We start from the raw sequence: 21,096 nt of genomic DNA on the forward strand, positions 1-21,096 counted from the left end.
ATAGGTAAAGAGACAAGAAAAGAAATTGATCAAGAATTAAATATTAAAGAGAAAATAAATAAACACAAATCTATATAAATTGGGAACCCAATAATTTATATCAAAGAGAAAAATTAAAATTCTAATGCTAACAGATTTTGCAAGATTAATCTAATTGTTTCAAAGTAATTTTAGGTGTTTTTAGTTTTGTTACAAATTTGGTGAATGACCTTTGATGAATTTTTTTTTAGTGGTGAACGAAGTAATGTTCTACTGCTCATAGGATTTGTTCTAACGATTAACTATGTTTGTCCCAAAGGGTTGTATGACTTACATACACAATATTAAAAGATTCAAGGATAAGGACATGTTTATTAACTAACTCCTCAAAATATTTAGACCTGGATCGAACGGTTCGATTCTTCTCAAACAATTACGACATGTATGAATCGATAGATACATTTGAAACACATGTTCTTGGGTTGAGACCTAGTATATATATTTTGTAAAATAGACTTTTGTGTAAACTTTTTTTTAGTTGATGTATGTAAGATGCAAGTCTTACATTTTTATTGTGTCTGAATTATCGAGAGATTTTAGAATCAAAGAGTCCCCAATACTTATGAATTCGCAAAGATCCTTCGAAATGAAAAAAAATAAAAATGCAAATTGGTTACCCCACCCTAATTGACTAACCCCGTCAGAAGCTTTGAAAAAGAAAAAAACCCTTTCCACACGAAGATTAGTTTGAAGATTAGTTTGATTTAGGAAGGTTAGATGAGTTTACTAATTCACATTTTATCTCGGTATTAATATTTTATTAATATTTATAAGCTAAATCCAGACAGAGATGAGAAAGAGATTTTAATCTTGTTCGCATAGAAATGAAAGGCCTAAATTCATCACTGTCTTGCGACATTTTCTTGTCTCAAGTGCAAAGAAGGGATGGAAAAATGATGTAGTTTCCTCCTCCTCCTCCTCTCACCTTATCCTATCCATCTATCCATTCACACACACTCTCGTGCAGATTTCGCACAACTCTCGCAATACAATACGTCTAATTCTATTTCTATATATTTGGCTTACCCCACTCCACTATTCCATTCGCTTCTCCTTCCATTCTCTTCCCCTTCCAGTACTACTTCATCTTCTTGCTCCAACAAGATAATTCATATGATGATGATGAATTCCGGATAATGCGTTGCAGTTGCTTCATTCCGTTATAATTCACCATCAGCAACTGAAAAAAAAAGTTGCTACACAATTCAACCAACAATTCATACAGCAGAACAACTTCTGTGTTCTGAATTTTCATTCATCAAGATTCTGTATTAATTGAGATAATCTTGTCACAATATAGAAGCGTATATCAATCAATATTGATGAGAAATGGCTCCAAAGAATGGAAAATCAAAACCTCACAAATCTAAAGGAGACAACAAGAAGAAAAAGGAAGAGAAAGGTACGTGGTGGTGTCATAAGCTCCTTCTCTTGCAACTTTCTCGTTCTCTTGAATTGTCGCTAATTAATTAATTTTTTCTTACAGTTTTGCCCAGTGTGTTGGACATTACTGTTGAGACTCCGGATTATTCTCTGCTCACACTTAAGGTGCTGCTCCTTGGACTCGACATACACTGTTTTACTGCTGCCCGCGCGCAAATTCACAATCATACTTCAAAAACTGATAGTTTTTAGAAAAATCCAAAGAATGTTTTAGGCATTTCATGGAAATCTAATTTGATCCTCAATGGACTTTGGGAGGCTCAAAATAGTTTAGAATTATACTACTATTTTTGGATAATTATTTACTAGTCCGTGGAGACAAAATTTTCTTAGAAGTGTAGTGTAAAGAAAGTGGCAAGGAAAAACCAACATTCGCTGATGAAGGTGTATGTGTTTGGAAAAACAGGGAATATCAACGGACAAGATCTTAGATGTGAAGAAACTTTTAACGGTTAATGTGGAAACATGTCATCTTACCAATTACTCCTTGTCTCACGAGGTACGGTTTCATTTTATTTTATTTTTACTATTTTATTTCTTTTTTGAGCAAAGCCGGGTCCCACACCCTGTCAGGTCGGACCCACTAACAGGCCATCCTACCATAAAACCCCATAAACACTTTATGCGCAATCCTTGTCATTTCCTCTACAGAGTGAGAGTTTAGTTGATTCTTTTTGTCCGGCCACTTGGAACGGATGGTCGGAACCACCTGATTTCATTCACCGGTTTAATTTAGGATACTTGTCTCAATATGGGGAAGACTTACGGTTATGGCCAAATTTTTTGAGACCCAATTATTACAACACCTGTTTTAGCTTTTAGGGTGAGTAAAAGGTAACTTTTTTAGATAGTTTAACTGCAAGCAACTCTTCTGTTTTTGTTGGACAAACAGGTGCGAGGGAATAGACTGAAAGACACTGTCGAGATAATCTCCTTGAAACCTCCTCAACTCTCCATCATTGGAGGTAAATGAACCGATCCCTCTGGCTCTAATGGGGTAGTTGCCCAAAAGCCCCCCCCCCCCCCCCCCAGAAATGACTACAAATTTTTGGGAATTATGCCGTTTTCTAAGCCAATTGGCAGCTAGACTCGGCCCCTAGAATGGGCCCACAAAAGCTTCAAACAAAAAGATAAAAGAGTAAATTAAAATTTAAAAAATTCTAAAGAAAATATTTCCGGTATTGCAGAGGAATACACAGAAGAACTTGCGATTGATCATGTCCGGCGTCTTTTAGACATCGTAGCCTGCACAACTTCGTTCACTTCTCCTTCTTCAAGAGCAAATCAAAGAGATGAACAATCCAATTCAATTTCTAACAATGGAGATGAAGCTATTATCAGTGACAAAATTGGAGCTGCTTTGCCAAGTCCAAAACCAGCATCAAAAAAATCAAATAAGGATGGTAGAAAACCAGTGTCAGCTTCAATGGCTGTTGATGCAGCTAAAGAAGCAATGGAAAATGGAGAAATCGCATCACCTCCACCAAAACTTGCTCAATTCTACGATTTCTTCTCGTTTTCTCACCTTACTCCTCCAATTCAATGTGAGTAAATTGATTTCTTTCTAATTCTTCTTTATTTGAATTGGTTGTTTTTGTGCAATAACGATTTTGTTTGTATGATTTCAGATATCCGAAAGTCCTCACGGCCGTTCCTTGATGATAAAACGGACGACGATTTTTTTCAAATCGATGTGAGTTTTTCGCTCAACAATGATTCGGAGTGGTATGTGATGTTACATATTTTTGGATTTTAAGATCATTTTGCGTTTTTGGTTTGGTAGGTTCGGGTATGCAGTGGGAAGCCAGTAACGATTGTTGCATCTCGCCAAGGGTTTTACCCTTCTGGGAAAAAGCTATTATGTAGTCCTACTCTTGTTAATTTGTTGCAGCAGCTAAGCCGCAATTTTGATGCTGTAAGTTTTAATTATAGAGTATTATCCTTAGCTTAAAGCATAGAGTAGTCTTATAAGTTTGTTTTGCATTGCAGGCGTACAAGTCACTGATGAAAGCTTTTATAGAGCACAATAAGGTGAGCAAAAGAAATTGTGGTAGTCTTTACGATTATAGATGAAAAATTATGTTGTTGTGACAGTTATAAATTTATGGTTTTAAATTTCAGTTTGGGAATCTTCCATATGGTTTTCGTGCAAACACATGGCTTGTACCTCCCGTTGTTGCTGATAACCTTTCTACTTTTCCTCCACTTCCTGTTGAGGATGAAAATTGGGGAGGAAATGGGGGTGGTCAAGGAAGGGATGGGAAACATGTTGACAGGCAATTTGCAAGAGAATTCTCAATTCTTGCTGCTATGCCTTGCAAAACACCAGAGGAGAGGCAAATTCGTGATAGGAAAGCTTTTTTGCTCCATAGTCTATTTGTTGACATTTCAGTTTATAAAGCTGTAACATCAATCCAGAGTGTAATCAATAGCAGTAAAGTGACTCTAGATTCATCAATCTTGCACGAGGAACAAGTTGGAGATCTAAAGATTAAGATAACAAGAGACAATCCTGTTGCAAGTGGAAAGTTAGATGGTAAAAATGATGGGAGTCAGACTTTGGGGATGTCTCTAAAGGATCTTTCTCAGAGAAGTTTGCTTAAAGGGATAACTGCAGATGAAAGTGCTACAGTTCATGTAAGTAAAAAGTCAACTAGTATTTGAACATTATTTGGTGACTTTAAAGTCGTGGATATTCGTGCTTCTAGTTTTGAATTATCGATTGAATTTTAAACCTGAAGCAACGTAGTAACCTCGCAGGATACTGCTACTTTAGGTGTTGTAGTAGTTAGACACTGCGGATACACAGCGGTCGTGAAAGTTCCGGTCGAGGATAATTTGGGTTTAACCCTTGGTTCCCAAGATATTGACATCATGGATCAACCAATGGGAGGTGCTAATGCACTGAATGTTAATAGGTAAGTATCTGAAGCCCGTTAAGCTTAAAAATATACACGTTCACATGATATTATAATTCTTCTAATCATTTAACGTTCACAGGAGTATAAGTGATTAGAAGAATGTTAAATGAAATTTCTTATTTCAAAATTGTGCATATCACAATCAGATGCCTTAACATAAAATATCTTTTTAGCAGAGCAACTATGTACAACTTAGAGACAATTATTTTCTTTAAAGTTAAACAACACAGTATAACATTGGTTGGATAATTGATAACTGTTTTGCTTGTTATCACATGTCAGTTTGCGGATGTTATTGCATAAGTCATTGACACCTCAATCATCTCCTGGAGTTCAACGCTCGCTGAATGCTGATGTTGAAGACCTACATGCTGCTAGATATATGGTTAGGAAAGTGTTAGCGGAAAGTCTGGAAAAGTTGGAAGGAGAAACCACAGAACAAAGGACATCAATTAGATGGGAGTTAGGTGCATGTTGGATACAACACTTGCAAAATCAAGCTTCAGGGAACACCGAGTCTAAGAAAGCAGAGGAAGTGAAAGCTGAGACAACTGTCAAGGGTCTTGGTAAGCAAGGTGGATTGTTAAAGGAAATTAAGAAGAAAACAGATGACAAGAACAACAGAATGGAACATGAAGTTGTTTCTAATGGTTCTGATATGAGCAATTCAGAAACTTCTGAAAAAGAAACTTTGTTGAAGAAACTTCTATCCGATGAAGCTTTTTTGCGTCTGAAGGAATCCGAAACCGGGCTTCATCTCAAGGTTTGTTTATCTCCAGAAAACGTTTACGTCATGAAGTTCTGCTTATTAACTTTTAAAGAACTATTAAGGGGCCTCTTTTTATCCAAAAACATTACCAATTTGTATATTATGGATTCTACATATTTAGAAATTTCTTTATGTTTTAATAACTAGAATGTATTATGTTTAGATACTTTTCTTTTGTCTTATTTCATGCAGTCTCCAGATGAGTTGATCGAGATGGCACATAATTACTACAATGATACTGCAATCCCCAAACTGGTAAAACTACTCAAAATTTAGAACACCCTGTTATCAAGTAATCTCAGAGTTTTCCAAGGATTTATTGTGTTTAATCACATGCTACTTCGACTTTGACTTTAACTAGGTAGCAGATTTTGGGTCTCTTGAACTTTCTCCAGTTGACGGAAGGACGTTGACAGATTTTATGCATACTAGAGGCTTGCAAATGTATTCCTTGGGACGCGTGGTAAATATCTAATAATTGATTACATAGCATCTGTGTTTTTTACAACTATGTATATTAGTTATAGGAGGGTTGCAACCTCTAGTAGGATGGTTGTCATTTTGCTGGTAATAACCCTCCCCTATGAATATGTGATGGATTTGAGGGGCTGCTCAGGGACTTCAGATCTGTCAGGAGGCAAGTCTGGGCCTATGTCATATTAAAAGAAGTAAAATATATCAACAAAACTGTGTTGCAACGATACGCCTAAAAAAAATAATCAGCCGTATCAATACGTATTTACACGGATACGCGTACTAATACTCCCAATACTTCAAGATATAACTCAGTTGGAAAACTTTTTGACCAAGTATTAGAAAATTTAGATATTTTACTAGATTCTATGAGAAGTTTTAACTACAGTGACAAAACATTAGTTCCAAAGCTGTCCACTGATCTTGCTCTAGGCTTTCTTCCTTTCTTATCCAAACTTTTTCTCTCTTCAGTTTAATCATACAGATTATATTTTAATCATGCAAACACATATTTATGTTAAATTACTGATCAATATTGAGTATGCCGTATCGCCGTATTTTAGTTTTTCAAGTTGGTGTATCATAGTAGCATATTGGTATCTTGTATCCGATACTGTATCCGTATCGTTGCAACACAGAATAAAAAGATCACATTTTATCAAATTGTACCTATAACAGTGCTAATGGAGGATGCCAGTTTACTGGGGAGGGTTCCAGAACCCATATAAATTAAACTAGAAATGGTTTAATTTATATGGATTGTGGCACTCTCCTCACTAAACCGGAATCCCCATTAGGAATTAGCCACATTCATTGAAGAGTTTTATTATTTATTTTTTAAGCAAACGAGTTTAGTTGGTTAAGGGCTATAATGCTGTGTCCTTTTTTTGGTCCATCTCTCTAGGCTGAACTCGCGGACAAGCTCCCTCATGTCCAGTCACTTTGTATACATGAAATGATTGTTCGAGCTTTTAAGCACATCCTACGAGCAGTTGTTGCAGCAGTTCCTAACATTGCCGACGTGGCTCGGTTAATTACATCGTGCTTGAACATCTTGCTTGGAACACCTTCTACCGAAAATCCTGATGCTCAGAGTACTACTGATGATGACCTAAAATGGAAGTGGGTTGAAACCTTCCTTCTGAAGAGGTTTGGTTGGAAATGGAGCGGTGAAAATTCCACGGAATTGGGAAAGTTTGCCATTCTTCGAGGGCTTTGCCACAAGGTAAACAATAAGAATCCTTCATTTACATCTTTTAGGTGTTTTTCAAGGCCTAAGGGTCATTCAATTTCTTCAGGATTTTTAACAATTTTTTTCTAAGCAGGTTGGTCTTGAGCTTGTTCCTAGGGATTATGATGTGGATAGTCAGTTTCCTTTCAAAGAATCAGATATTGCTAGCATGGTCCCTGTGTATAAGGTAATAACATGATTGAAATTGTGTAATTTGGTTTTCAAATTTAGAACAAAGCTTGAATCAATACAATTCTTGTACCACACAGCATGTAGCATGCTCATCCGCAGATGGGCGTACCCTTTTGGAATCATCCAAGACTTCTCTTGATAAAGGAAAACTGGAAGATGCTGTAAATTTCGGAACCAAGGTATGAGTTTCTTCCATGTTTCTGAATTAACAACCATCATTCATCATTTTGCAGAACTCCTAACCTTTTAATCTAAATTTTGAAGGCACTCTCGAAGCTTGTTGCTGTATGCGGTCCTTACCACCGAATGACTGCTGGAGCATACAGTCTTTTGGCTGTAGTCCTGTACCACACTGGTGACTTTAACCAGGTATGAATTTTGGTATACCTGGCTGATTGTTGAGACATTTACATACCAAGACACACTTGTTAGGCAGTACATATTGCTTGCAATTCCCACAATTCACTTTATTATTTCGTATTTTTCGTGTTACATTCCAATTTATTTGTAGTATATGTTTTATGTCAGGCAACCATATACCAACAGAAGGCCTTGGATATAAATGAGAGAGAATTGGGTCTCGACCATCCCGATACAATGAAAAGTTACGGCGATCTTGCTGTTTTTTACTACCGCCTTCAACACACTGAATTGGCTTTGAAGTAAGTCTAATAATTTTGTGCAATTTACTCTTATAATTCTATCAAGTAAATAACTAAGTGTCTTTAGCTCTGGTGAGTTGCAACATCACAATGGGTAATGGTGGTTAGGCCAACTCTAGACATATCGCGGTCTAGAACTCTATGCTTGTGAACATGAAAAGAAAACCAATGTTAGATGTTAAGCACACTGAATTACTAAAATAACAACTGCTGGACAAATATTTGAAGTTTATCTGTCCATGAGAGTGATAACCCACGTCTGTAGTGTAAAGAGCATGACAAAGATTTGCAAACTTAGTCGTATTTCATAAAAGGAAGGGTCCTTGTTTCTTTTAAGTTTTACCCATCTGTAAGGGATAAGGCGAGCTAATAATGTTACTGTGCTTAAGAACTCAAATGGATGTAAAAATAAAAATGGTACGTTTTGTAATTTAAAAAATAAAATCAGAACCTTCTAAGCAATCTGTGTCAAGGTAACCTAATGATCTAAGATATATAAGTGTCTCACGTTTGCATTTTCCTTGCATCAGATATGTGAATCGGGCATTATATCTTTTACATTTAACTTGTGGACCTTCGCACCCAAACACTGCTGCCACTTACATCAATGTGGCCATGATGGAAGAAGGTTTAGGAAACGTCCATGTTGCACTCAGATACCTGCACGAGGCTCTCAAGTGTAACCAAAGACTGCTTGGAGCTGATCATATACAGGTGCATTCTCACTTTCACTATCTTGGTTTTTATATAGCTCGAACGTTATGCAGGTGACATGGATTAAGACCTTCCATTGATTTTTTATTGCAGACTGCCGCAAGTTACCATGCAATCGCAATTGCTCTTTCTTTGATGGAAGCCTACTCTTTAAGCGTTCAGCATGAGCAGACCACTCTGCAAATTCTGCAAGCGAAACTTGGAAAAGAGGATCTCCGGACACAGGTATGTATAGGATCAAAGGTTGATGTTGAAGTTCGGTTTTCAGTTTATATTTGTCGTTAGCTTTATACTTATCTTGCAATTTCTGCTTTTAGGATGCTGCTGCGTGGCTTGAGTACTTTGAGTCTAAGGCCATAGAGCAGCAAGAAGCTGCACGCAACGGTACTCCAAAGCCAGATACCTCAATTGCTAGTAAAGGCCATTTGAGGTAATGAATGTAACAAAGGGTAGTTAAATTGATTCAATCAGTAGGAACTTCTTGGAGAGTTTACACCACCTTTACTGCTGAATTTGCCATCCCTCTCTGCACTGTACTCTACCACCAATGACCAATGTTATCCAGTCAACCTTAGCTAATTTGGCTCGTCATTGAACATAGTTTACTATTTGATTTTTCAAATGGGCTTCCATTGGTTCTCGTCTAATTAATTTAAAAACGTAATCCCTATAGACATAACATTGTACTACTCATTTATTGCTCTCTAACCAGTGGTCAAGTGGAATTTCTTGAATAGGACTTGTGCCTGTAATAGTGCTAATTAGAGAAGCGACACCATATATCGATATAGAGATCTTCCTTCGGCTAGGTTCTGAAAGTTATCTTTGTATTGTTCTTTCTGAATATCTGATTTTGTTTCTTTACTTGGACCAGTGTATCAGACCTTCTTGATTATATAAATCCTGATGCGGATCGAAGGGTCAGTCAAAAGAAGCAAGCCCAAGCAAAGGTATAATTTTTCTTCTGCAAAACCATAGGAGGCAGTATGTTGTCCTGATGTTCTAAACATTAAGTATATTAAACCTCTTCTTCATTGTCGCCACAGATTAAAGGTAAACCAGGTCAGAACCAGTTGGAAACAGTTACAGACAATGATGGAACTCTATCTCCAACATACCCTGTGACGGAGACTTCAAGTGATAAAGAAAACAAAACTGATGCCCTACCCGAAGAGAAGAAAGTTGAAAAACCTATTGTCAGTATAGTAGATGTACCCTCTTTAAGCCTACAACAAGATATCTCAGCCCAAGATGACACCTCCACTGAAGGTGGATGGCAAGAAGCTGTTCCAAAAGGTCGTTCTGTTGCTGGTCGTAAGCCTTCTGGATCAAGGAGACCAAGCCTAGCAAAGCTCAACACCAATTCCATGAACATCCCAGAATCTGCAAGACTCAGAGGAAAACCTACCAACTTTCCATCTCAAAGAACATCTCCTAATGAGTCTGCTGGTGCATCTGCATCTTCTCCTCCTATTTTAGCTCCGAAGAAGTTAGTGAAGAGTTCTAATTCCGTTCAGAAGACTAGTATGGCTGGCACTGTAGTAAGTGAGGCGGAAAAATCAGATACTTCGAAGTTAGTGTTGACTAGTATTCCAGTCGTTCAATCTGTGAAAGTCAGTCCTCTGACAAGCCCAGTTAATGTTCAATCTGCTGGGAAACTCTTGTCCTATAAAGAAGTAGCTCTAGCTCCGCCTGGGACGATAGTCAAAGCTGTGGTGGAGCAACAGTCTATTTCCATAACAAAATCAATTAATATTGATCAGAAAGATGAGAAGGAGGGGGATAAGAAGGTCCAAAGTCTAAGTGAATTAAAACCAGAGCCATCAGTTTCTGCCAAGGAAATAAAGGTTCCCATAATTGGTGAAAATGACAAGGAAGGGAAGAGTAATGTGATTGAAAGTTCTCCAAAAATAAAAAATGATGTCTCACAGGAGAAGGAAATGAATTCCATGGAAGTTGTAGGTTCGAAGCTTGAGGGTTCTGAATCACCAAAGAATTCAGTTTCAGACATAATTCCATTTGAAGTAAAGTCTAATAAAGAAGATGGCACCAACATCAAGAAAAAGGTGGCAGGGGAAGGTGAAGAAAGTGTGCTCAGTCTGCCAGATGGGGGTGAAAATGTGAAGTCATTGGCCATAGAAGGAGAAAAGCAGGAGGAAAGTGAAGCTCGGAAAGAGATGAACAAGAAACTTTCTGCTGCTGCACCTCCATTCAACCCAACTATGATTCCTGTTTTTGGTACCATACCAGCACCAGCGTACAAAGATCTTGCAGGAATTTTGCCCCCACCAGTCAATATTCCCCCAATGATGACTGTTAATCCTATACGTAAATCTCCACATCAATCAGCAACAACAAGGGTTCCATACGGCCCTCGGCTGTCAGGTGGTTATCGATCTGGAAGTAGGATCCCGCGGGGCAAGTCTAGTTATCAGAATGGTGAAAATGCAGCTGGGGATGGTACTCACTTCAGCACACCAAGAATCATAATGAATCCACATGCAGCTGAGTTTGTGCCTGGGCAAGCATGGGTTTCAAATGGTTTCCCGGTTTCTCCAAATGATTCTCTAGAGAGTGCTCCAATGTCTCCTAATGACTTTCCGGAGTCACCAAATGGTATTCTGTTAGTTCCAAATGATGTTCCAGCATCGCCTGGCAATTCACCAGCTTGTCCAAATGGTATACTAGCTTCTCCACCAGTTACCCCTACGGAAGTTGTTGTAGACAAGATACAAACTGCAGTGGCAGAGATGAGTAGCGATGAAAAGCTTGCAGCAGACGGAGAGGAAGATGATCAACCAAAGAAAGATGATCAACCAAAGAAAGATGAGGAGATAAAACGAGAAGCAACCCACTCCTCTGTGGAAAGTCAACAGACGAATACTCCCAGTGTGGAACAAATCCCAACAGATTCAGTTGTCGTTGCTAAACATCTCGTTGCAGCAACAAATGGAACTAGCAAGAATTTGGCTGTCGATAAAGATGGAAAGTCAAAGAAATGTTGGGGAGACTACAGTGATAGTGAGGCTGAGGTTGCTGATGCTGCTGAGGTAGATAAATGCAGCGAGAAAGAAGCTGAAGTCAGTGATACAAAGAGTTGAAATGAGGATAATAACTTTTCTTTCCAGAGAACGAATCGCTCATGTTACGGTTAAGCCTGCAGAGAGTAACAGAGAAGCGGTAAGGGATTGAAACTGGGGTAATTAGACAATTTGCGAAATACTCAGCATCTTCGGTTGCTCTGCCAAAGTGTCCTATGCAGCTGCTGATCGTGTCTGTCAAGATGCAAAAGTATTGTTTAGTTCTTGTTACCACTAACTTTTGTAGCATCGATAACAAAGGAAATAAGTCCAGTTTGTTAAAGAATCTGCTGGTAGAGAAAGATGATTTTACTGATGATTGGAGAGATAGAGAGAAATGGAGCCCCTTTCAATACCTTATCCGGTATGTCAGATTCTTCACTTTCTTCTTTGCATTTTTAGTTCCTCTCGGGATTATCCAAGTAAACAATAAACAATATTTTTCATCAGTATTATTGGTTTATTAGATTTGAGCTAGAATCTTTGTGAATGTATTCTTGACATGTCATCAGGTGGTCGTTTTTCTTAGAGTAATAAAAGTGCCATTTAATGATGCTGCAGTTGATTATTGGCAATGCCAGAAAAGTGGGCCGTGTCAAAACTCATGGCAGTGAATCAAGTGCCTGTCAAATATGTCGGCCCAGTGCCCTCTGTGTTTATCTGATATGAACATTAGTCCTGCATCCTTGAATTTTACAAGTGCTCATGTTCTGCTATAAGGTCTAGAGAAAATGAGTTGTTTATCTGAGCTCACTATTGCAACTAAGAAAGTGAGGACATGTTTACTTGCAATTATAGTTTTGAGTAGTAGCATGAACTGAACTTGCAGTCTGTTTTTAATGGTAATGCCATGCATCTCCTGCCTTGCAATCCCAAATTTAAGAGAAGTTAGGGACCCAAAGATATTCGTTAATCGTTATCGGTTCCATCCAGAGAGACAAACCCAGTGCCAAGCTATTGAGGGCATTACCAACTGGGTCATTATGATAGGATCTGTCTGAAGTGCACCAAATTTAATGGTAAAGCAAAAATGTTGGGTTGTGCATGTATGCTAGTCAAACTACTAACTGGATCCAAGATTTAAAGGCCCTACCAAAAGCTAGAATTGAAGCAACAAATAGTGTGACCATTTTCATTTTTTGTTCAATCATTTTCATTTTCATTTTCATTTTAAGCTGTGCACTTGTTCATTCAAACAGCCGTTTTCAAACTTTTTGCAACAAATTGTACTAGCATATGAGCACTATGGCTCACACAAGTACTCAACAAAAAGCTAGGAAATCTTTCTGATCCATCCATCTCAGTCACATTTGTACAGCATTTCCATGTTGATCTGAAAGTTTAAAGACAGATAAGGGAAAAGTTGAATCTGTGGGTGCCCAAAATAGAAAAGTTGGGTGCAATGATTAAGTTCCAAGTGGCAACTAACTAAAAATAATGATTGGAGAATAAGCTACATAGAGTCCTAAATTTCACTTCGAAAATGATTCACGGCATGATTGAATTTTGTGCACAAAAATAAAGATTTATCGGTCTAAATTTTTTTCTTCATTACGTAGCGATTTTATTTTTACTCCGTTTTACCTTTGATCATGGCTATTAGGGTTGCACACTAACCGCACCGAAACTGCAAACCGCACCGAAACCGCACTAACCGTACCGAAACCGCACCGAACCGATGATCCAACGGTCGGTCACGGTTTTCATTTTAATAACCGTTAGATTACGGTTCGGTGAACGGTTCCACCCATAACCACACACTAACCGCACTGAACAACCGATTAGTATGGACCGTCGATTAGTTTTGATCCTGATTAATACTAGCCGTCTAGATTAAAGCCTCCACCATATATATTCTGGCAACCCTAATATCTTCGTCATTTTCTCTTCTTCGTTTCTCTTTCTCTTCCTCTCCCTCTTCATTTTCTCTTCAGCGGCAGCCTTCACCTGAATCACTTCAGTCGCCTCCACCACCAGTAGACAGCAGACCACCACCACCTCCATCAAGAGCACCACCACCTCTATGACTCTATCTAGTAAGTTAATAGGTCACGTGTTTCGATTGATTTGTTTGTTTTTCAATTTCTAGGTTTTTTTTTTAATTATTCTTCTGTTAGGACTTAGGGTTTCTTTTATCGAAATCGTTTGCTTGTTGTTTTGTGTTTATCAATCAATTTCTTTTGTCAAATCTTATTTTTCTGATTACAGTCATGGGTTTTTTATTTTAGGTTTTGGTTGAGTTAAGGGAGTCTGATTACAGGTAACCTATCTCTCTTGTTCTGATTTGTTTGGTTTCATTTCGATTTTGTTGAATCAATTGTATATGTATACATGGATCCGTTATTTCTTTGACTAAATTTGTGTGAATATCAATCCGTATTACAGATTTAGATCTTATTTGAATTGGATTGTGTTGAATCTTTGTTTTATCCTTGGGTAGATGTTTTGTTAATTTTGTTTTATTAATATGTATTGAAAAACATGAACTGTGCTGATTTTGTAGTTGTTGATGATAATTTAATAGATTTATGAATAACATAATGAACTTGATTATGTGTTTTGTTAATTCTTTCATCATCTAGAAATTCTGTTTTTATCTGTAATCTGCTGATTGATAATGAAATCAGAATTTATTGATACAATCTAGGTAGACCTGATAATCATTTTGATTTATGATCTGTAACTGTGTGAAAAAGGGTTTAATTTTTGCTTAAGATTTTTGCTTAAGTTTCTAAACATACCCTATAAGGTTTGTTCATACTTGACACTTCAAATCAAACTGATGAGTTTATTAGATAGGCTTCTGATTTTTGTTTCTTTTTGAATTTGGGTATAACTCCATTAAACCCTTACTAGGGGAGTTTCTAGCTCTAAGTGGAGTGTATCTTAGGAGTTTGGATAACTGTTTAGGTTTATTTAAAGCCTACCCTGTGCCACAACTTTATTTTTGTTTTCAAGTTTTACATAGAAAATTCCTTAGAGCATATGAACTGTTTTATTTAGTTCATATGCTCTAAGGGTTTAATTTTTGCTTAAGATTTTGCTTGTGTAATAAGTAAGAACTAACTTGTTTACCTTTGGCAGAGCAATGATTGGATCAAGTTCAGCTTCATTATCAAGCTGCAAGATGGCAAATGCATCTCCCTTTCCATCCACTGCAGCTGGTTCTACTGATGTAACACTATCTATAACACCTCAAGTTGATGCTACTCAAGAAACACAAGCTACACAGCAGGCTACACCTACACACGACCTTGCACCTGAAGTTGTACCTAAGAAGAAGGGGAAAACTAGATCAAAAGTTTGGAATGACTTTACAAGGATCAGCGAAGAAAAAGCACAGTGTAAGCATTGTCACAAGAAATTGCAAGCACATAGTAGAGGAAATGGAACTTCCAGCATGAAGACACATTTAGCCACATGTCCAGAGAATCCCCACAAGAAGCTCAAGGGACAAAAGAGTTTGGTGTTTCCACCACCAAGGCCTGGACAGTCATCACAGCTGGTTGTTGTAAGTTATGACAAGGATATGTGTAGAAGAAGATTGACTGAGTTTGTCGTCATAGATGAACTGCCATTTAGAATTGTATAAGGAGAAGGGTTTAGAAGATATAGTGAACAACTTGAACCTAGATTCAAGGTGCCAAGCAGGATGACCATTTACAGAGATCTTTTAATTATGTACAAAGATGAGAAAGAGAAGTTGAAGAAATACTTCAAAGAAAGTAAACAAAGAGTCTCTCTTACAACTGATACATGGACCTCTCCAAACAACTTCAATTATATGTATGTGACAGTGCACTTTATTGATATCCATTGGAAACTTCAAAAGAGGATCATCCTGTTTTGCTTGATCAAGGGTCATACTGGAGAGGAGATTGGGAAAATGCTTGAGAAATGTTTGCTGGATTGGGGTCTAGAAGATCTTTTTGGTGTGACTTTGGACAATGTCAGTGCAAATACTGTCGCAATTGAGTATCTTCAAACCAGTGTCATCAATTGGACAGGAGCAGTAGTGAGAGCTCAATACATGCAGGTATGATTACTTTTCTTAGCTCTATTGCTATGTTTATTATATACTTCTTTGTGCTTGTTACTGATTTTTTGATGATATTTCCTTGTTCCATTCTTATCAGGTAAGGTGTACTGCGCATGTTCTTGCGCTTGTTGTCAAAGATGCTGTGTTGTTGTATCACAAGTCAGTTGGAAGGATCAGATCAGTTATCAAGTTTGTTACCGGTTCTCCCTCTAGGTTGGACAAATTCAAAGAATGTGCTGCTCTCGAGAAGATTGATTGTAAGAAGATGGTTTTCCTTGATGTGAAGACCAGGTGGAATGCTACGTATCTGATGCTTGAAGCTGCCATTCCATATGAAAAGGTATTTAAGAGGTTAGAAAGGGAGGACAAGAGCTTTAGTTCTAAGTATATTTTCAAAGAATCTGAAAGTGAAGCTTTACCTAATACCGATGATGATACTGTTGTACTTGATAATGAAGATTATTATCTTAGTTCATCTAGTGAATCTGAATGTGAGGTAGATGTATCTAGAAAGAATAATATTAAGAAAAAGAACAAGCCCCGTCATCATGCTCCCTACGCTGCAGACTGGTCATATGCTAGGTGTCTTGTTAAGTGTTTAAAAATCTTCTTTGATGTTACTGTTAAGTTCTCGGCTTCAGTTCAGGTTACTTCACATGAATTTCTATGGCAGTTGGCATTGATCCATGAACAGTTGGTTCGTCTTAGAGCTATAGGAAACCGAGATCCTCATATTTCTAGGATGGCAGAAATAATGTTTCGGAAGTATAACGCATATTGGGGGGATTATGAAGATATGAACTCTGTTATGTATTTTGCTAAGTTGCTTGATCCTCGGGAGAAAGAATCTGGTTTGAAATTTGATCTGCACTACACCATTTTTTCCGATTCGAAACGGTTATTGAGCGTTACGAATCGGGGTTGTAACTGTTCCGGACCGTTACGAAAAGGGGTGCTACAATTTTTTTGTAACGGCCCAGCAGCCGTTACGATTTTTTTTTGTAACGGCTCTTGTAACAGCGTAGAACCGTTACTACGTGGCACTGTCGTAACACGCGAGAGCCGTTACGAATTTATTTAGTAACAGATCGTTGTAACAAGCAGAAGCCGTTACGAATTTTTTGCAACAGTAAAAAAATTACTGCCGGTCAACCTTGACCTGGTCAAAATCAGTCAGCAATGACCAATTTTGACCAGGTCAAGGTTGACCGGCAGCTCATTATCGGCCGGAATACGCCGGAATTCAAAATAACCACCTGCATACACCTTTCATTTATCCTTCACAATCAACATTATTTTCTTTCAATCAAATTCATGTCCATTCAATCAATTCTAATCACATTCAAATGGATTCATACAAAGGATTCATACAAAATAGAACTTAAATTATTCTAAGTATCAAATAGTAGGGGAATGTATACAAATTCCCATAAGTATCAGTTCATAGAAATTCCTATGTTCACAAATTTATATAACTGAGACTGTACATAGAAACTTACTGCAAATTTTCTATGTTCACAGCTAGAGCTGATAAACCAACTTGAAGCTGCAAATTTTAAGACTTCAAGTTCGAAATCCATGCATAAAGTTATAGATGAAAAGTATCTGCTAAGTTTAAACTTCCTAAGCATATATACCAACTTATGTTAAAAGCAGAAAAAACTTTCACAAAAATATAAATTGGGGAGAAGAACAATGAGAAATACTTACTGTGGTTTTGTAATAAGAACAAGCCCATGATTTAGTCATCAAGAGCTTCAACTGAAACTTCAACCACTGATCCAGGCCATCATTGCAATTGGTCCTGATACAAACCAAAGTCCATAAGCTCTCTCGCACGCGCAACAAACAAAAGTCCCGTAAGAAACATGGAATCTAGAAATATACAAGTTAAGTACTTACCCGGTATTCTAGAAGGTACACAAGTTGATGCCAATCCAGCTGTAGTTCACTTCCCACCAGCATAATACCTCGCAAGTATAAATTGAAGGTCAGAAACCACGCCTCTTAAACTTTATAGTACAAATATAACCAAGTGAAGTAATTACCAGGGATTGATATTTCCCCGGCTGGCTACTGCTGCTTCAGCTGACCTTGCGAGAAGTCCCCTGTGCATTCACATATAACAGAACAAAATCCACCCACACATATACAAATAAATGATGAACTGAAAGTGCATATCCATTCATAAGCCGGTTTGTGTTCACATAATTCAGGAAAAAGTTACATCGGACAAAAAAAGTTGCTTCAAGTAAAGCTATTCTTATGCACAACTGCATAAGAGTATGCGTATGAGTCAGCATACATACAAAAGTGTGAACTGCAAAAAAAAAGGGAAAATAAGCCTAAATACTTGTTATGCAGCACTGCAGAAGTTGCTTCAAGTAAATCTATTCTTATGCACAACTGCATAAGAGTATGCATATCAGTCAGCATACATACAAAAGTGTGAACTGGAAAAAAAAATGAAAATAAGCCTAAAAACTTGTTATGCACGTATGCATAAGAGCATACGTAAAAAAGTTTGAACTGCATAAAAAGACCAAAAATAACCATATGAGTTGAGGCAGATACCACGCGATGCTCAAAAAGGTTGACACATCAAAAAGAAAGAGATGGTGTGTCGTAACTTGAGAGGCACATCTTTGGATGAAGCACATATCCTCCAATTCCAACGTCTCTGAAGGTCGCTGCATACTTGTTGGCACTCACAGTTATTGCATCTGGCTTGGAAATAGTATTGATACACACCTTGGCAAGATGTAAGGGTACAGGATCTCCGTGAATTATTTCTCCTAAACCACCAGTACAGATGTTACCAGTTGCAACCACTTGACCCTCGAAGTTCAGTAATGAACAACGCGGCATGCCATGCACTCCTGATGCAGCTGGTGAACTCGTCGCAGCTTGTGGAGATGATAGAGGTGAAGCAGAAATACCCTGTGGAGATGATAGAGGTGAAGCAGAAACACCCTGTGGAGATGGAGCTTTTGAGGTGCTGGCCAAGTTTGAGCCAACTGATGCTGGCATTGCATATTGGATATCTTGAACTATGTGGCATAATTTGCCAAGTCCTTCGATTAGAACCCCCACCTTTCCACCTAGTTCTTCCACCATTTGAGTAACACCACCCTCCTTCTGTTTCAACTCATTGACCTTGTGACGCGCAGGAGCAGAAAGTTGGACTTGTGTACGAGATACAAGTCCAAGAGAACGAGCCCGTCCTCTAGTATCCTTTCCAAAATCCGCAGCAAGTGCACAAAGTTCCTCTACTGGAAGACCTGCATCCAGTTTTTCTTTGATCTCTTCTTGCGCCTTCTTCAGCTTATCCTGTTGTGCCAAGCATAACAATCGAGAAAATTATAATATGTTTAACTAAAAACAATAAGAAGACTTGAAATAACTGAAAAGTGAACTGACTCACAGCATATGGCTGGGCGCTAGGTAAGATTGAACCACTCTCTTGTGTATGAGCTTTAATCCACACATCCTCAGGACTGATCTCTACACCAGGATTCTCGGCCTCCTACATTTACAGAGATCAAGACGAGTTGTGAATATATCAGAGTTTGAGGCATTATTTAAATACAACAGAGATGGGGAAAATTGTGAATGTAGAAGAGATCGAGAAAACTTACGTACCAATTCAGCTCTGACCAAACAATGAGGTTTGCGACCGGAACAATGTGTGTAGCCATATTGTTGTCTTTTCCGCTTATGGTCAATTCTACTTTGCGCTGCCTTTTCTTCTTTTTCATTCTCACAAAATTTTATCCAATCCTCTTCTCTTACATTTGGTGGAACATGTAGAATCCTTTCTTCATGAGTAGGGTACAAATCATAATGATCGGTACGTAACTCAGTTTTAAATCTCCTCCATGGACCAGCCATGGACTTCTGAACAATATCCTTCGATGTTTCAGGGATATTAAATTCGTCCTGTAAAGTCAGATCTCATTAATGGCTTACTGAGGATATAACCACTATAAAAGAAGTTAAAGGAGTGAACAACAACTGAGGATACAACCCTCATTAAGGTAAGTTTTGTACCTTAAGGGTATTCCAAACATCATCCTTATGCTTCTGAGGCACAATCTTCCAGTTTTTGTATGAAACAGGCACATGTGTACGAACCAATGAGCCCTTCCGGTGACCAGCTGTCGTGCAGTTCCTGGAAACTGGTTGTCCATACTCATTGACGACTACTGCTGCCATATCCTGGAAAAAAAAACGTCATGAAAGAAAATATTGCACAAGAGAAAACAGATCACAGAACAAGTGAATAAAACAAATAACACCTCTCAAATAATAAGCGATCAAATAAAACAAAACAAAAGCAAAACAAGAGCAAAACAAAGGCAGACGTTCTTTTTATAGATATTCGTGAAGCGCAACACATTGCAAAGGTGGCATCAGTTTCATTTCAAATAGAACCAATTGAAAGCAACTTTTTGAAATTCTCATTGTCAGTAAGAACTGATTGATAAGCTGTAGGAACTTCAAATTTATCTACTGAACAAGTTAACCCCTGATGTGAGTGCAACACCACGGACCATCCCTCATATGTAAGATCCTTCGAGTAGAACACTTGAGCCGCTTCAGATGCAAGGATAAACGGCTCATCGGACACTCTAACTTTGTTTTTCATCTTGGATAAGTTGACCTTTATAACCTTTGAAACTGCATCAACCTTACACGCATTCTTATCTCCAACACTAACCCAATCACAACAGAAAACAGTTTCTTCAAACTCCATGTAATTCAAGACGATGATCTCTTTAATAACTCCCTAATAAGTTATTTCTGCTTCCTCGGCCGACTTCGCTTTCAGTCTTGTAAAAGCTTTCATTGATACGCCACTGTTTTGCGACATATTCTTCGCCTCACAACCTAATGTGCTAAAAGTAAATCCATTGACTTGGTATTTACTGTAGGATCGTGCCTTGAAGAGGGGTCCTTGCACGAGTCTCCAAAGTGTTGAATCAGTCTCTTTGGCTTCTATCAACTATAAAAGTTCATGTTGGAGTTAGTATCACAACCAAAAACATAACAAGTTGGGATGAAAGATTTAAGATATCATGTTACCCCGTCGCGCAACCATACATGAAAACTCTTTGAGGTCTGCTGACCATTAGACGTGTTGCCGCTAACATAGGAATCATACTTCCTGCAACCACATAAAAATAGTATCAAATAATGAAAACATCTTAATGCATCAATGAAACAGTAATGTTTACCTTCGCCAGTCATCTATCTCAAAATACTTAGATAGGATCCAGCTGCGGCATTGTTCAAATTGTACTTGAGTTAAAGTCATACTCTTTCCAGTACTTAGAGGCATCTCATCTGCAAACTCATAGTCATCATCTAAAAAATCCCGTCGAGTATGTTTATGAGTACCATCACCATCATCTGACATGCCATCCATAAAAAATAAGCTAGCTTCTCGCAACGAATATCCTCTCGCAATGCATCCCTCAATGTACCTTTTATTGCGCACCAACCCTTTAAATCCTTTCATTAACCTACAAA

General features: G+C 38.0%; 1 protein-coding gene across 3 annotated transcripts; it reads left to right on the plus strand.

Annotated features, from left to right (window-relative positions):
• The first annotated feature begins 959 nt into the window (after nt 1-959).
• On the plus strand, nt 960-12,365 carry LOC113355965 (protein TSS-like). Of its 3 annotated transcripts, none has more exons than XR_003362694.1 (24): nt 1,369-1,441; nt 1,526-1,587; nt 1,889-1,981; nt 2,375-2,447; nt 2,670-3,026; nt 3,111-3,175; nt 3,266-3,397; nt 3,472-3,513; nt 3,604-4,119; nt 4,243-4,400; nt 4,686-5,166; nt 5,365-5,427; nt 5,534-5,635; nt 6,551-6,871; nt 6,972-7,064; nt 7,147-7,248; nt 7,334-7,438; nt 7,598-7,731; nt 8,262-8,445; nt 8,539-8,670; nt 8,763-8,875; nt 9,320-9,395; nt 9,492-11,889; nt 12,038-12,365. XR_003362694.1 is itself a non-coding variant. In XM_026598952.1 (23 exons), exons 1-23 carry the CDS (start codon nt 1,369-1,371, stop codon nt 11,544-11,546), a joined length of 5,532 nt encoding a protein of 1,843 aa, XP_026454737.1. In that variant the 5' UTR covers nt 960-1,368; the 3' UTR covers nt 11,547-12,085. The 3 variants fall into 3 exon arrangements, 1 of the variants encoding a protein (XP_026454737.1); XR_003362693.1 differs by having other exon boundaries at nt 12,087-12,365; XM_026598952.1 differs by having other exon boundaries at nt 960-1,441; nt 9,492-12,085.
• The last annotated feature ends 8,731 nt before the right edge of the window (nt 12,366-21,096 follow it).

Source organism: Papaver somniferum, chromosome 3, assembly GCF_003573695.1.
Source record: "Papaver somniferum cultivar HN1 chromosome 3, ASM357369v1, whole genome shotgun sequence".
Taxonomy (NCBI): domain Eukaryota; kingdom Viridiplantae; phylum Streptophyta; class Magnoliopsida; order Ranunculales; family Papaveraceae; genus Papaver; species Papaver somniferum.